Genomic DNA, 17,764 nt, shown 5'->3' with positions numbered 1-17,764 from the left:
CTGCACAAGGGGAGACAGTTCAGGACATAGAGGTCTATGCCATCGTTGCTGCTTGTCATCTGCCCATAGCGGGTTACATTGCAACCAAGCAGAGTCTCATAAAGCCCAAACTGACAGCATCCTAGACAGACACAGCTGGCCCCAGGGTCAAATTGGAGATCTGAATTTTCTTATCTATAAAGTGAAAATAAGAACACGTGCCCTGCATCTGCCACAGTGCGGCCGTGAGTGTCCCCATAAGCCATTACTAGGCTGTGCTCATTTTTGCTGCAAAGAGGCAGGCCCAGGAATGTAATTCGCTTTTAGAGGACACTCAAGTCACAGCAGGAAAAATGATCTGTGAGCTATGTGTATACAGCCAGAGCTCCTTGCACCTCCTGGTGATTGTTCTGAAAGCTACAAATCTCTCCTGTGTAAAATGACGTCCCAGGGTTACTTCAAGTGACCCAGGACACTACATAGCAGCACGTGTAAGTTTATAGCCTAGAATGATGGGGTGGAAGGGGGACAGAAGGAAACTAGTGTCTCAGAAAATGTGGTTCAGGAATAAAATTCAGGTACAAATATGAACCTCATAAAGGCATTCATTTAATCAATGACCCAGCAAGCCCAGCCCTGGGAAAATAAAGGTGGCTGGTGAATTACCTGTTGACAAGTAGTTCGGTTGGATCACCGGGTGGTCCTGGGGGTTGGCACTCCTCAGTTTGAGCCAGCCCACACTCGTGCCCCGCATGGTCCCCGCATGCACCTAAAAGAACCCAGAGGAAACGGTGACCATCGCCAATCCCCAAACTCGTTAGTACAGAGAGGTCTTCCTGTGAGTGAGACTACATCTGAAGTCAATTAAGAGCAGATACATTTTAGCATTTGCCAGCATCTTACCTACCCTACCACAAGTGATCAAAAACCACCTTGATGAATCACTCCTGGCTTTATACCTAATTGTCCAAAACTTTCAGGGGCTGGCAAATCCCTTGGCAGAGTCAGCCTCACCGATCCATTTCTAGTGCTCAGGACCTAGAGCATCTACTCTGATCTGGGTGTCGGTCTCACCTTTCCATGCATCACACTGACTGCCTCTCTCCACTCAGACACAGTGAGCGGCTGGAGAGCACAGGCTGCTGGACCCTCTACCACCATGAAGGCCCTGCAGTGGGGAAGATGAGACTATGTGCTCACCTGGTAAGCCTCCTGCTGGGTAGGGACCCGCCCATGGTCGATCACTTGGGACGGCAGGAAGTGGAACTGGATGTCCGGGTGGGGGACCCCAGGCTGGCTCCGGATGAACCCCCCTGTTTCCAGATGGGCTGTGGCTCCATCCCCTGAGAATCCAAAGAGTAGTATAGTAAATCAGGGTGTGGCAGGAAGGCCAGCTTCTTCTCTCCTGGTGCCTGGACTCCATTCTACCCTCTTTCCCCAAGGTGGGCTCATCCAGCACCATGGCTTTCGATTTCAGCTACGTGCCAAGGTTCTTCAGCTTGGCCTCTCCCTTGACTCCATCACTGCAGACTCAACTGGGCGGCCTAACGTCCCACGGGCATCCCTAACCTGGCCCATCCTGTATGCCTGGTGAGCTTTCACGCAAGGCAAAAGGCAGAAGCTTGAGCTGTCCCTGCTTCCTCCTGACCTCATCACCCACTAGCCCTTCAGAAAGTCTCACTGACTTTAGTTCCAAAATCTACTTGAAGCCATCTACTTGGCATTGCCACCCATGCCCCTGCCTCAGTCGAAGCCCAGATCACCTCTTAACTGGTGGTTCCAGAGGCCTCCTTGCTGGGGCCCTGGCCTACCTCAGTGGACCCCTGCAGCCAGCCCTCATGATCAAGCCCTCTCCCCTCCAACCTCAATGTGCTACGGTCTCCCTGGCCCAACTAATTAGTTGCCTAGTCCTAGGGCCTTTGCACATATTCATCCTGCCTTTCAGGTCCCCTGCCTAGTTTAATTAACATCCTGATCTTTCTTTCACTGTACTTAAAATTTAGCCTATGTACTTGGTTCTTTCCATTGTCTCCACTACAGTGTAAACTGCCCAAGGATACCTGCCTTACTGACACTTCTCTCCCTCTACCCCACAGCACAGAGTAGATATGCAAGAAATGTATGCTGAGCCAATAAGTAGGATTTCAAAGCACCATTTCCTGGCCAAACTTGGTGCTCTGAGACTCAGCTAGAAAGCAAATGGAAAATGCTAAGAAATAGATGCTGATTCTGTAGTCCAGGACCAACTACCTTTTCTCTTGGCTCCTTAGACCCCCTGAAGGTATCTAGCACAAGGCCATCTCCACCCATCTGTAAGGAATAGCCCTTGAGGAGTCTCGGCCTGTGCTATTGAGTCTGGTCCTCATACCAGCCCATCAGGCAGGAACTGTATAACCCCCATTTTGCCGATAAGAACACCGAGGCTCAAAGAGCTGAGGAAAATGGCATAGCTCAGCCTCAAACCAGCAACCTGGGGCAGAACCCCTGCTTGTTACCTCAAGAAGGAAACCATCTCTACCAAGGTCATGGGTGATCATACCTACCTGTGAACTTCCAGAGCCACTCCAGACCAGTCAGGACCTTCCTCAAGGGCTTCTGTGCTGAGTGGAGGGTGATGGGGCGGGTGCATGCCTGCTGGATATATATCTCCAGGTGGTCTTGCAGGTTTTGGCCAACTCCTGAAATGGGAGGGAGTAGTTAGGAAAAAGACTACCAAGAGGGGTTTAGCTGGCCTCTCAACGTCTCCCTGGTTTTGAAAAATTCTCCCCTCCCCAGGAGCACTGAATTGGCATCTTTAACATCAGAGCAACTGGTGAGTCCTGAGGATGGAAAACACAAGGGCTTGAACCCCTCCAGCCATAGAACTTGCCTTGGTGACCTGCCCAAGCCTGGCCCAGCAGGCTTTATGGACAGATCCTTCCTGCTAGAAGAGGCTTACCTCTCAGTAGGATAGGAAGGCCAGAGAAGAGAGGGAAACAAGAAGACTTGGGGTCTTCAGGATCCCTGTGGAGGGGCGGGTAGGATTATGATGCATGGGGGACCTTCGGGTTTATGGGATGAATGTGACAGTTTTGGGGAGCACCAAGTCCTGTACCCTCCCACACTCCGTGCTAATAAAATACAATAAACCGTTTTATTTAGCAGAGACACCGTCTGGGAGCAGTGGCGAAGGGAGCTCACCTGGAAGGTGGCACACCACCGGGATGCCTAGTTTCTTGAGGTCATCTGCATTGCCGACACCCGAGAGCATGAGCAGCTGCGGAGAGTTGATGGCGCCTGCACTCAGAATCACCTCCTTGCTGGCATAAGCCTAGAAGAGGCAGAGGGTCATGCAGGTCACATTTCCCTTCTCCAAAAGCCAGACAGAACCCTGAGGACATTGCCTTGGTGTGACTTTCCCAAGTGAGGATCCTGCTCACAGGCCCAAGAGTGAAGAATAGTATGCTTAGGGTGCTGATATGTGAAAGCATCCCACATAGGCAGCTATGGTGTACAATCATAAATAAAGCATGGGTCATACTCTGATATATTCTGCAATGGCCGATAGTAACGATGGTCTTAAAAACAGGATCGTAGAGCTTAAATGAGATGAATTAAAGCAGGCACCCAAATGAGCGGTTTTAATAAAGCAAGACGTGCCAGATCTTCCCGTGGGATGCAGAACAATCCTGACACACTGCTAAGTGGAAAACAGATAAGAGCATGACTACTGCCCACTCCCTGCCATCTGAACCGCCTGGTGGTAACTGACTTACCCTGTAGTTCTGGCCATTCTTGATATACTCCACGCCCACTGCGCGGGTGCCTTCAAACAGCACCCTTTTCACAAATGTCTGGGCCTCGGCTGTGAGGTTGGGACGACTCAGTGCCGGGTGCAGGTACGCGCAGGCCGCACTCCAGCGCTTGCCTGCAGGACAGAGCAAGATCAGACACAGCCCCTACTTTCCCCTGGCACTTGCACAGGGAGAAGTGGGAAGGGGCTGGAGAAGGAAGGAATCTGTCCTGCCCCTGACCACGTAAGCCCTGCCTTCAAAGTAAGGCTGAGACCGGAAGACCCAACTGAAATCCATCTCAACTTTAGGTCTTATGGATGTTCTGTGCCTCAATTTCCCCATCTGTAAGTCTTTAGCGGACTTTGGGCTGCTGGGCCAGAAAGCTGACTTTCCATTATCCAAAGCCAGAGGCCCAGAGAATGCCCAGGTATCCCCAGTCCCAAGTCATTTCTCATTGCCTAGGGGTTGTATTCTGTGGCCCAGAGGGGGCGCAATATGTCACATCCCCTGTACTTCATACCAGCCCGTTTGTCCACACTTACTGACCATGACAGGAGTACGAGGGATGGGGCTGATTTTTTTTCTTAAAGGAGGAACCAGGGATATGGGGATGGGAGTCTCACGCTACCTTCGTGGATGGTCATGTCCATCCAGCCGAAGCCTTCCTGCTGGAAGCCGTTCATGTCCTCAGTGAGGGGATAGCCGGCCTGCTGTGCAGCCTCCAAGAACGCTCGGTGCAGCTGGTGGTTGGTCCTGCCCCGCGACACGTACAGTGGGCCTTCGCCGCCTCGGTACCTGTTGGCGCCCAGCTCGTGGCACTGTGCCTTGCGGAAGTAGGGCAGGCAGTGTGCATAGTCCCACCCTGTGGCGCCTTCCCGGTGCCAGCGGTTGTAGTCTTCAGCATGCCCGCGGACGTAGACCATGGCATTGAGGGATGAGGAGCCTCCCCACACCCGGCCGCGCGGCCAGTACAGCACACGGCCGTCCAGGCCTGCCTGCGGTTCTGTGTGGTAGTACCAGTTGTACCTGCTGTTGCACAGGTTGGCCACGAGGGCTGCGGGCATGTGGATCATCCACGAGAGCCGCTTGCTTCCTGCAAACATGTCCTTGGGCCCGGCCTCCAACAGCAACACACGTTTATCAGTGTCCTCTGTGAGCCGCCGGGCCAGCACACAGCCCGCGGAGCCTGCACCCACTACCACATGACTGTATTCGTCCCCACTCCTGAAGGCCTTATTGGCTACAGCACGGATGCCTGGGGGCCCCCGCTGACCCCTCAGGGCTCCACATGGGCTCAGGTGCCCTCGCCTCCAGCCCCGCAGGATGCACCACATGCTTCTAGGCCAAGTCCTCATATCCATGGAAGGGAATGTGATGATTTACTTTTCCTAAAACAGAAAAGAGGCCTTAAATTTTTAAAACTCAGCATGCACATGCAGAATCATCCCAAAGCTGGGGCAGCCACACTGGTGCAGCAAAGGTCTCCTGCAGGCTCACCAAGTGGCCGGCCCAGGGCTGGGTGGGGCAGGCCTGCCTGGTATGTCCCTGCCCTGAGTACCTAGGAGGAGGGAGCAGAAGTACAAGCAGTTATATTAATACTGCAAGATCTGTGCTAGGACTGACAAGCGCAGGGCAGGGAGCACAGAGGAGAGGCCCCTCCTCAGATCTGGGGAGTCCCAAGAAAGGCTTCTCTGCAATATCTGTGCATGAACTTGGAGGCTAGGCAGGCGTCCATCTGCTGGAAATTAGGGGAGGTAAGGGCTTTTCAGGCTTGCACTCATTCCTCATCCATTGAAGATAGTTGCTGAGTCTCTACCATGCGCCAGGCATCATTTCATCTCTAGCAATACACAGAGAACAAGACATCTGCCTTCAAAACTGATGGTCTGGGGCTGAAAGAAGGACTTAAATAACTGATGAAAAGTCCTGGTGAGAGGCTGGAGACTGTAGAGCTCAAAGCCTTTGATTTTAGGGTCATGGTATGCACTAGAGGATTTCTCAGCAGGGTATGGGGTCAGAGCTACAGTCCACAGCTATAACTCTGTGGAGTGCTAAAGTTTTACCAAAGAAATGCCAGTAGCTTTTGGAGGGTTCTTTTGCAACAAAGTTCAAATCAATCCCACATGCTCAGTGCACCGAGGTGGAAAATAATTTCCCATCATTACCTGCACTGATCAAGGACGTTTGAAAAAGCCCCACCCATGAGGCTAAGGCACACAAGGCTTACCCAAGACTGAGGCTGTAACAAAAGGAGAGAGAAATCTCAAGAAATCCCCCTGCCCCTTCCATGAGCCTGCACCAAGTAACAGCAGCAGCCTACCACTGGAGGCAGGCTAAGAGGTAAGACTGCAAAGATTCCAATCCCCACAACCCCCAAATCTCATTCATGCAGGCACAGGAGAAAGAGGCAGCAGGGCCTCCTGAAAGCTAAGTCTGAAGCAAGAACACTGATAAGGCCTCATACTAGTCCATGGTGGCAGCAGCCCACTGCTCAACTCATCACTAGGTTGATTCAACACTTCATACTAATGACCTGATAGAATAAAAGGCATGCCCATTTCCAGGCATAGATACTATCTACCTCAGTTTCTATTATTTTGTTATACACAAGATCCAGCATGAAATTAAAAAATTGAGATACAAAAAAGGAACAAGAAATGACTCATTATCAAAAGAGAACATTGTCAACAGAAGACAACTAAGGGATGGCCCATCCAGATGTCAGAACTATCAAAGACTATTTAAACATTTTAAAAGATTTAGTTGAAAAAGTAGACAACATGTTGAACAGATAAGCTATTTCAGTAAAAAGTTGGAAACTATAAAGGGAAAAACAGAAATGCTAAAAATAAAAACATTAACGATGAATAATTTGACTGGATATAGCAGAGAAAATAAGTAAAAATGGAAATCAGGTAAATAGAAATTATGAAAATGGAAATATGAAGAAAGAGTGAAAGAGAACTGAGAGCTATGGGATGATATCCAACTATCTAAAGTATACATAATTGGAGCCCCAGGGAGGAAGAGAGGAAGAAAGAGGAAAAGGGAGAAGGGGAGAGAGAAGGGGCAGAGGGAAGAGGTGGAGAGGGGGACAGAAGGAGAGAGAACAAGAGAGAAAAGATGTTTGAAGAGAATTGCTGAGACTTTTCCAAAATTAATGCGAGATAAAACATCACAGATTCAAGAAGCATAGAGCATCGCAGGCAATAATACAAAGAAAAACATATAGGCCCATAATACTCAAATTGCTGAAATCTCATAAGGAAAACATCAAGGCAACCAGCCAAAAAAAGAAACATTATGTACAGAGGACTAAATATAAGTGTGACAGCAAACGTCTCATCAGAAAACATTCAGTCTTGAAGATAATGGAGTGACAACTTTAAAATACCGAAAGGGGGAAAAAACAGTAAACTTAGAACTCTCTGTACCCAAATATAAAGAAGAAATAAAGACATTTTCAGAGAAACAAAAACAGAGTATTGCCAGTGGATCTGCACTGCAAGATATGTTAAATGTTAAGTTATTCGGGCAAAAGGAGTATAATACCAGATAGAAATTTCAATCTATACAAATAAATGACTAGCGGTGGAAATAGTAAAAATTATGGGTATATTAGTTTCTTATGGCTGTCGTAACAAATTACCATAAACTCGGTGTGTTAAAAAACATGTATTTATTCTCTTATAGTTCTAGAGGCCAGGAGTCTGAAATCGGCTTCTCAGGGCTAAAGTCAAGGTGACTGCAGGGCTGGTTCCTTCTAGAAGCTCCTTAGAGAAGAATCCATTTTCTTGCCTTTTCTGGATTCTAGGGGCCATCTGCATTACTTAGCTATTAACCCTTTCCTTATATCGCTTTAACTTCTTGCTTATTCTTGTCCTCACATCTCCTACTTCTGAAGTAGCATCTCCCTCTTATTGGGACACTTGTGATTCCATCATTGGGACCATCTGGATAATCCAGGATAATCTCTCCATCTCAAGATTCTTAATCTTATCTGCAAAGTCCCTTTTGCCACATAAGGTAACACATTCACAGATGTGAGGGTTAGGCCATGGGTATCATGGGGTGGGGGGGATTGGTAATCCTACCATATGATACATTTTTAGGTAAATATGATATACTTTCCTCTTATTTTTAATCTCTTTAGAAGACAACTGACTGTCTACAGCAAATGTAGTCAAATATACTATAGGGGTCACAATATATGTAGCATTAGAATGTACATAATCATAGCACAAAGGATGGGAGGGAGAGAAATAGTATACTTTTATAAGGGTTTTATATCATACATGAAGTGGTATAATAAGTTAAAGATATATATTGTAAACCCTAGCACAAGTATTAAAAAATTTAAATAAAACAAAAAATTATAGCTAATAAATCAATAGTGGAGAAAAAATAAAATATAAAAGAGGTAGAAGAATTAAAAAGAAATGGGACAAATAAAGAGCAAATAATAAAATAATAGATTTAAATCCAACCATATCAATAACTACATTAACTGTAAGTAGTCTAAATACTTCAATTAAAATGCAGAGATTGTCAGATGGAATAAAATAGCAAGGTTCAAATATATGCTGTGTACAAAACAAAAATAAAACACCCATTTTAAAAATAAAGACATAGATAATAAGAAAATTGAAAAAAGATACACCAAATAAGCACTAAACATATAAAAGAGTGACAATATTAACTCTAGACTTCAATACAAGAATATTACCAAGGTTTAGAAGATATTTCAAAATGATAGTCGATTTGTCTTAAGACAAAACAATTCTAAATGTGTATGTACCTAATAAAACTCCAAAATCATGAAGCAAAAACCAGAACTGAAAGAAGAATGAATACATAATTACAATCGGAGACTTTAACACTTCCCTCTCAGTAATAGATAAAACACCTAGACAACATATCAATAAGAATACAGAAGACTTCAACAACATTATGAACTAAACTGACACATTACTGAACATGCAGACAAAAGAATACATGTTCTTTGCAAATGCACATCATCAAGATAGACCTTATTCTGGGCCATAATAAAAAGCTCAACAGAGGGAGGAAAAAATGGCGTAGATGATAGAGGCTCTGTTCATCCCTCTAGTGACCTAATCAAAGTTGTGACAGAAACAAGGAGCAGCAGCAAGGAAAAATTGCCTGGGATCTAGAGAAACAAACCATACAACTAAGGAGAAATCTGAGCAATCACCCTGCAACAGCAGAAGGTAGGACAGGGCAAGGACGCAGGACTGCCCGGTCCCCAGCGTCTGAGTGAGAAGGAGGCTGCGGAAGCAGCAGAAGCCTCTTAAAGGGACCGCGTCCCCGAGCAGATTTTCCCGGTGACGGACCCGCTTACTCTGAGCACCTGTGCCAATTCGTCTGCATTGGCACAGGTGCTCAGGGGGCACAAGGGACTTACAGGGAGACATTGTCAGAGCAAGGGCCAAGGCGAGACTTGTTCTGTACAGAAGTGCCGGCGGTATCCATTGTTCCCTGTTGAGCCCTACCCCACCCAGTGCGTGGACACAGCGCCGCCATAGCTGAGACGTCATCAAACCAGATAACAGAGGTTGCTCCGCCCAACTCGCAGCCCCACCCAAGCCACATCCAGGTGTATCCTCAGCGAGTCAGGTGTTCCTTGCTGAGCAGCGCCTAGACTCACACTGGAGACAGCTGGCCTCGGTTTCTGGTATGGCCTTTTGAGGCAACTATAAGCACAGCATCTGTGGATTGCTTGCTGAATCATAACCGGTGGCCCTCGAGGGGTAGATGCTTGAGCTAAGTTTGGCCTGCAGCTGAACCCCTCTCAGGACTGTGCCACTGGACACCTACTTCACAAATCCACACTAATAAGACCAGGAGACTTAGGAGCTTTGCTGAGTACACAGAAACAGACACAGAAAGGCAGCCACAATGCGAAGACAAAGAAGCAGAAACCATATGAAAGAACAGAACAGAGATCCAGATATAATGAAGTCAAGTAATCTAACAGATGTAGGGTTCAAAACACTGGTTATAAAGATGCTCAATGAACTTTTGGGAAGTGTAGATAAATTCGGCGAGAACTTCAAAAAAACAAATATGGAAATGGAAATTATAAAAAAGAACCAGTCTGAAATGAAGAACACATTATCTGAGATGAGAAGTATATTAAATGAAATAAACAAAAGAATAAACGAAGTGAATAAAGAAAAGGATCAAATGCCCTATCTAGAGGATGGCAAAGCCAAGTACACACAATCAGAACGGCAAGAGATGAGATGCTAAGACTATAAAAATAATTTAAGGAGCATATGGGACACTATTAAGGGTCCAAATATCTGTCTGATTGGTGTAACTGAAGAAAATCAAGATGTTGAACAGCTGTTTGAAGAAAAAATGATAGAAAATTTCCCTAACCTGGTGAAGGAAATGGACATAAAACCCCAGGAAGCTCAGAGAATTCCAAAAGTCATCTCAAATTGATGATTTATACTTTTCCCTTTAAAAAGTCAGAAAATAAGAAAATCCACAATAAACAGAAGAAAGTAATAAACATTACAGCAGAAATCAATAAAATTAAAAACAAACTTAAAAACAAAAAATTAATAAAACCAAAACGTGGTTTAAAATAATAAGATTAATAAACCTCTACCGAAAGAAGAGAGAGAACACAAATTACCAATATCAGCAATGACAGAGGGGATATCACTCCATATTTTACAGACAATATAAGAATATTATGACAGCTTTACCCCAATAAATGTGATAATTAAGATAATATGGATAATTTTTGAAAGATAGATTATAAAAGCCCACTCAAGAAGAACTGTATAATCTAAGTAGCTGTATATATGTATATTAAAGAAATTACATTCATAATTTGAATCCTTTCCACAAAGAAAACTCTAAACTTCATTGGTAAAATCTAACAAACATTCAAGATGGAATAACAATTCTATAGAAAACAGAAGATCAGAGAACACTCAACTTATTTTATAAACCCAGCATTATCCTGTTACCAAAACCAGACAAAGATACCACAAGAAAACTATAGACAAATATCCGACAAAGATGAATATGGACAAAGATGAAAAAATCTTTAACAAAATTTCAGCAGATCAAATCTGGCAACATACAAAAAGCATACATCATAACCAGCTAGAGTTTATCCTGTGCATGCAAGGTTGGTTTAACATTTAAAAATCAATCAATGTACTTCATCATACTAACAAACCAAAAAAAAAACAAAACATATACTTAATTCAGAAATCATTAAATCCATATAATTTCTGTGTATATAAAGAATGAAAAAGAATTTTCTTCTAAAGGGCATCCATGAAATACCTAGGAAAGCTTTCTCCCTGTGATTAGGTACAAGGCAAGGGTGTTCACTCTCACCACTTTTACTCAACATTGTACAAAGGTTCTAACCAGGGATCTAAGGTTAATTTTAAGGTTATTTAAGTTAAAATAAAAAGTAAAAGGCATACAGATTCAAAGAAAGAATTATAAATGCCCTTATTTGCAGACAACATAATCATCTACATAGAAATTACCAAGGAATCACAATAAAAGCTACTGAAGTTAATAAGGGAATTGAGCAAGGATATAGAATATAAGTTAAACACACAAAAGTCAATTGTATTTTTATATACTATTAATGAACAACTGAAGCTTAAATGTAAATAAATGTAATAAAAATCTGAGTCCATTTTTGATGTTTGAACACTGACAGCTTTCAAATCCCATCCCCCTCTCTCTTGGCCCACATCAATATGAAAGCTCTGGTTTCCTGCCCTCATTGTCAATAGAGAAGTTTAAATCATGCATATCCAGTCCATATATGGGAATCTTCACCTTGGTCCCATTACCCAACCATAATAAAAACAAGAGCTACCAGCTCCTTTCTTCAATCAAGCTATCTTGGACCAGCTTAGGTACCTACTCTGCTTTCCCCAGAAAGCCCCATCATGTGAGTAATAAACCTTTTCATTGCCTCTTAGTACATGTGGTATTATCAGCCTCGACATTCAAACATATTTTGGGTGGTGGTGGGTTTGATGCCACTTTCTCTGGGGCAACCAGAAGACAAAACAATACCAATTACAAAAGCATCAAGAAAGATAAAAGACATAGGAATTTAACAAATACATGCAAGACCTATAAACTGAAAACTGTAAACATGGTTGATAGAAATTAAAGATGACCAAAATAGAGTTACCATGAATGGAAAGACCTAATGTTGTTATGATGTCAATATTCCCCCAAATTGATTTATAGATCTGATGCAGTGCCAATTAAATCTCAGCAGGATTTTTTTGTAAAAACTGACATGCTGATTTCAAAATGTATATGGAGATACAGAGGACTAGAAAAAATTGTAGTACAGTCAAGCAAGGAAACCCTACACAGCAGTGAAAAGGAAGGAACCATAGCACTTCACATCAACATAGATAAATCCCAAAAGTATATTCAAAATATTAATCATATCAAGTATCATTTCTGATCATAATGGAATGAAACTAGAAATCAATATCAGAAGGAAAACTGGAAAATTCACAAATATGTATAAATTAAATAACACATTCTTAAACAACCAGTGTATCAAAGAAGAAATCACAGGGAAATTAGAAAATACCTTGAGACAAATGAAAATGAAATCCCAACATACCAAAACTTATGAGATGCAGCAAAAGTAGTGCTAAGACAGAAAGCTACAGTTGCAAATGCACACATTAAAAAAGATCTCAAATAATAACCTAACTTTACATCTTAAGGAAATAGAAGAGCAAACTAAACCCAAAGGTATAAGAAGGAAGGAAATAATAAAGATTAGAGCACAGATAAATTAAATTAAGAACAGAAAGCAATAGAAAAAATCAAGCCGAAAATTGGCTTAAAAAAAAAAAAATCTGACAAACACTTAGATAGACTGAGAAAAAAAGACTCAAATTAGTAAAATCAGAAGTAAAAGTAGAAACATGAGTACTGACTTTATAGAAATAAAAAGGATTATAAGAGAGTACTATGAACAATTTGCATCAACAAATTGGATAACTTAGGTGAAATGGATAAATTCCCAGAAATACCAAAACAAAATCGTGAAGAAATAGAAAATATAACTAAACCTATAACTAGTAACTAGGAGATAGAATCAGTAATCAAAAATCTCCCAAAAAAGAAATGCCCTGATCAAAATAACTTTACTCATGAATTCTCCCAAACATTTAAAGAATTACCATCAACTCTTCACAAATTCTTTCCAAAAATTGAACAGGAGGAAAAATTTCCTAACTCATTATATGAGGCCAGTATTACATAGATAACAAAGCAAAGACACTAACAAGAAAACTACATACCAATATCCATTGTGAATCTTAATGCAAAAATTCATCAGCATATTAAAAAGTATTAAATACCATGACCAAGTGGGATTTATTCTGGGCAAGCAAGGATGTTTCAACACATGGAAATCAACCAATATCATACACCATATTAATAGAATTAAGGAATAAAAACCACATAAACATTCTCAATTTTTCCAAAAAAAAAAAAATTTGATGAAATTCAACATCCTTTTCATAAAAACATTTAGTAAATTAGGAATTGAAACTTCCTCAACATGATAAAGGCCGTGCATGAAAAACCCTCAGCTAACATCATACTAAATGGCAAAAGACTGAAACCTTGCAAGACAGGAACAATGCAAGAACACAAGGGTGCCCACTTTTGCCACTTATATTCAACATAGTATTGGAAGTTCTAGCCAGTAATTAAGCAAGAAAAAGAAATAAAGGCATCAACATTTTAAAGAAAGAAGTAAAATGATGACATGATCTAATATTTAGAAAACCTTAAAGGTTACACACAGACACACACGAAAACTGTTAGAGCCAATAAGCAAATGCAGGATACAAAACTGACACACAAAGATCAGCTGCATTTCTATACACTAATAATAATCTAAGAAAGAAATCGAGGAAACAATTCCATTTATAATAGCATCAAAAAATACTTAGAAATAAATTTAACCAAGGAGTTGAAAGACTTGACACTGAAAACTAAAAAACAGTGAAGAAAATTAAAGAAGACATAAAGAGATGGAAAAACATCCTGTGTTCATGGATTGGAAAACTTAATAATGTTAAAATGGCAATACTAGCCAAAGCAAGCTACAGATTCAATCTAGTAATTTCTATCAAAATCCCTACAGGTGTTTTGTTATTTATTTTTTTGTAGAAATAGAGAAATCCATTCTAAAATTCATATGAAATTTCAAGGGACCCTAAATAGCCAAAACAATCTTGGAAAAAACAAAGTGGGGGAATCAATTTTCTAATTTCAAAACTTACTACAAAACTATGGTAATCAAAACAGCATGGTGGTGGCATACGGACAGATATATAGACCAATAGAATAGAGAGCCCAAAATAAACCCCTGCATATCTGGTTAATAGACTTTTGACAAGGGTGCTAAGACTATTCAATGGAGAAAAGATAATCTTTTAAGCAAATGGTACTGGGAAAACTGGATATCCATATACAAAAGCATAAATTTGGACCTTACCTTATGCCATACTAAAAAAGTAAAACATAAAAAATCTATATATAAAAACTAAAATTATAAAATTTTTAGATGAAAACATAGGGGAAAATCTTCATGACATTGGATTTGGCAATGATTTCTTGGATAAACATCAAAAACACAGGCAAAAAAGAAAACAATAGGTAAACTGAACTTCATCACAATTAAAAACTTTCGTGCAAAGGACCTCATCCATAGAGTGACATGATAACCGAAAGAATAGAAGAAAATATTTGTAATTCGTACATCTGATAAGGGATTAATACCTAGAATATATAAAAAAAACTCCTACTATTTAACTATAACACAAACGACCCAACACCAAAAAAATGGGCAATGGACTGGAATAGATATTTCTCCAAAGATATACAAATGGTCAATAAGGATAAGAAAAGATGCTCAACAACACTAATACAAATTAAAAACACAATGAGATACAGCTTCACCAGTAGGATGGCTATAATCAAAAAAATGGGAAAAAAATGTTGACAAGAAAGCAGAGAAACTGAAGCCCCTGTGCACTGTTGGTGGGAATGTAAAATGGCACAGCCACTGTGGAAAACAGAATGGTGATTCCTCAAAAAGTTAAACACAGAATTACCATATGCTCCAGAGATTCCACTCCTAAGTATATACCCAAAAGAACTGAAAGCAGAAACTCAAACAAATACTTGCACACCAAAGTTTTTATCAGCATTATTCACAATAGTCAAAAGGTAGAAACAATGCAAATGTCCATCAACAGATGACACAATGGAATTACTTAGCCTGAAAAAGGAACAAAATTCTAACACATGCTACAACATGGATGAACCTTAAAAACACTATGCTAAGTGAGATAGGCCAGTCACAAAAGGACAATTATTATATGATTCCACCTATATGAGGTAAATTCATACAGACAGAAAGTAGATTAGAGTTACCAGGAGCAGGGGAGGAGAGGGAATGTGTAGAGAACTTATGTTTTAGGGTGATGAAAAATTTTGGAAATGGATAGTGGTGATGGATGTACAACATTGTGAATGTATTTAATATCACTGAATTGTGTACTTAAAAGTGGTTAAAACGGTAAATTTTATGTTATGGTAAATTTTGCCAATAAAAAAATGACAAAAAACCCACATCACATGCAATACAATTCTGGATATTAAGTGATTCAAATCTACTAGTAAGAAAAGTTTATAAAGAAATTCAGGATAGTAGTTATCGCTGAGCAGGGAGGTGTATCCAGGTGTTTTCACTTGCACCTGCCATGTTTTAATTCTTAATCTAGGTGACAAGCACATGTATATTTGTTGTCTAGTTTTAGTGAGGGTCTGAAATAACTGATGATAAATAACAGAATTAGGAAGCAACAGGACAGCTTCACCAGGAGGCACTGAGCCTACTGTGGAGAAGACAGACCCCTTCTTCATGGGGTGGCACCAGGTCATTTACTCTCCTTGGCCCCAGTCATCTCCAAACCCTACCTCTTATCACAGCTCTTCCTCCAACACTCGCCTCTGGCATACCCCAATATGGAGGGGACTTGAATTGTTCTCACAGGACTGGGTCTGGCCTTGAACTAGGTGCAGATCTCTCTGGCCCCTGGGCAGAGGTGGGGCTGGGGAGGGCTAGAATATACTGAGGCATTTCTACCTGGCTCCTACCCTTGCGGAGAGGAAACATTCTCAGGTGCCTCTGCCATCCCCACGCCCCACCCACCAAGAATCTTCAGCCCAGGATTTGATGAATAATAGAGATGAGAGATAAGAGAATGGAGATAAGAGAGCCCAGGGCACTTGCCCACTCTCACGTCCCTTTCTTGCGGGTGCATGTGGCCTGGCTCTTCACCCGACACCATGGCCAGGGGTGGGGTAGGTTTTCCTCTTCTCCCCAGGCAGTCCTGGTACCCAGGCCCAAGGGAGACTCCAGCCTCAGAGCAACATTTCTTTGTTCCTGAGGCCACCGGAGGAGGCTGCCTCTCTCTGCCATTCAGAAGCCAGGCCTTGGGCTAGGGGGAGCGGAAGAGTCACTCGGGCTCCTGGCACACTGGGCTCCTAGTGTTGGAAAGTGGCAGAATCCATACACGCTCATTTTGTGCAATGGGAATAAGAGGGGAGGGTGAAGCTGAAGAGGAAGGGGCCTGTGACCCAAAGGGAACTCCCTGGGGGCAGGGGCCGTCTAACCCCTAGCACAGTGCCCCCTCAGTTCCCAAACTGGGTGGGTGGACAGACTGACAGGAGGGGTGGGTGAAAGACAGAGTCACAGGGAAGCAGCCTTTTCCACTTTCCTGGCTGCGTGAGCGGGGAAGGAGCTCCCTAGCACTGCAGTGTGGAAGTGAGGGGTGCGGTGGGGTGGGAGGTATGGAGCCAGAGGAAAACAGGATAGCATGTGTGTTAATTTGAGTGCATGTGTTAGACGGGGAGGAGTCCTACCATGGGTAGGGTGGCATCCAAGGCTTCCTTTTGACTCTGGGTGCCTGTACCTCTGACCCACCCCATTTCCTGGGACCAACCTTGGCTGTCTGCCCACTTCTGTGGCTCTGAGTAGGTGAGGAAGGGGCTCAGTCAATCATCTGGCATGGGGGAGAGGAGACTTCCACCTACCCTGCTTCCCAATCAAGGGAAAAAGACCCTCATGCCACACACGTCTTCCCAGGGAACAGGGCAGCTCCACCAAGCCACGCCTTCCACCTGGGCAGTCGGCTTGGAGCTGGACAAGTGGTTTTTTTTTCCTGTCAGAGAAGTAAGGCTTTGGTCAATTAAAGGCTGCTACCCTCCATGCCAGTGATGGGCACAGCAGATGGGTCAAGTGCAGAGTTATTAAGTGAGAGGTAACAAATGTAGGGGTCGCCACTCCCTACTGAGTATTACTAGCAGCTTTCATCACCATAGTACTTCGTAGCAACTAACGATTCTCATTTAAAATTCTAAAATCAGTAGGTGAAGGTTTATATTGAAAAACTTGCCAAATTTCATGATTAGAATTTCTTCTATGACAAGACAGATTTCCTATAATTCTGAGCTTGTGACCAATTGCCCAAGTTTTATAATTTTGGTGGACTCAACTGCAAAAGAATTATGACCAGAATAAAACGTTTACCTAACATTTTAGGAATACCTGTACCTAAGACATAGTCTGTCTCCAGTCACGCAGTTGGAGAAACTGACGAAACTTTCTGAAAAAAACCCTTTGAACAGGGTCCTTTGCAATTTCTTGGCATGCATGTGTGTGTGCATGCACATGCATGTATCTGTGTGTTCGTATGTTTCCTTTCTAGCTTTTGGTCAGTGCAATGTACTGAACTAGGGTCAGATCCTTTGGGCCACTGAAGTCCTGGTTTTAATTGGTCACCCAAGAAGAGATGACAGAATTCTGGAGAGGGGTGTAGTCTCAGCTAGGCCTGCATGTGAAATGAGGCACAGACCTGCTTCAGCCTTTGCGAAGCTCAGCCAGA

The 17,764-nt window shown here is 42.6% G+C and overlaps 1 protein-coding gene across 4 annotated transcripts in view; it reads right to left on the bottom strand.

Annotated features, from left to right (window-relative positions):
* The window catches only part of CHDH (choline dehydrogenase), a 32,413-nt gene that overhangs the window by 4,702 nt on the left and 9,947 nt on the right, over positions 1 to 17,764 (bottom strand). For all 4 annotated transcript variants that reach the window (XM_015593712.2, XM_006917536.3, XM_015593714.2 and 1 more), the window contains exons 2-7: positions 4,381 to 5,140; positions 3,735 to 3,886; positions 3,160 to 3,289; positions 2,523 to 2,657; positions 1,180 to 1,322; positions 646 to 748 (exon numbers count right to left, since the gene is read on the bottom strand). In XM_015593712.2, coding sequence (XP_015449198.1) covers positions 646 to 748; positions 1,180 to 1,322; positions 2,523 to 2,657; positions 3,160 to 3,289; positions 3,735 to 3,886; positions 4,381 to 5,113 — 1,396 coding nt within the window. In that variant the 5' untranslated portion in view covers positions 5,114 to 5,140. The remainder of the gene's footprint in view (positions 1 to 645; positions 749 to 1,179; positions 1,323 to 2,522; positions 2,658 to 3,159; positions 3,290 to 3,734; positions 3,887 to 4,380; positions 5,141 to 17,764) is intronic.

The sequence above is a fragment of the Pteropus alecto genome, unplaced genomic scaffold (genome assembly GCF_000325575.1).
Source record: "Pteropus alecto unplaced genomic scaffold, ASM32557v1 scaffold75, whole genome shotgun sequence".
Lineage (NCBI taxonomy): Eukaryota > Metazoa > Chordata > Mammalia > Chiroptera > Pteropodidae > Pteropus > Pteropus alecto.
Note: the sequence above shows the minus strand (reverse complement) of the source record. Positions and strands in the feature narration are given on the sequence as shown.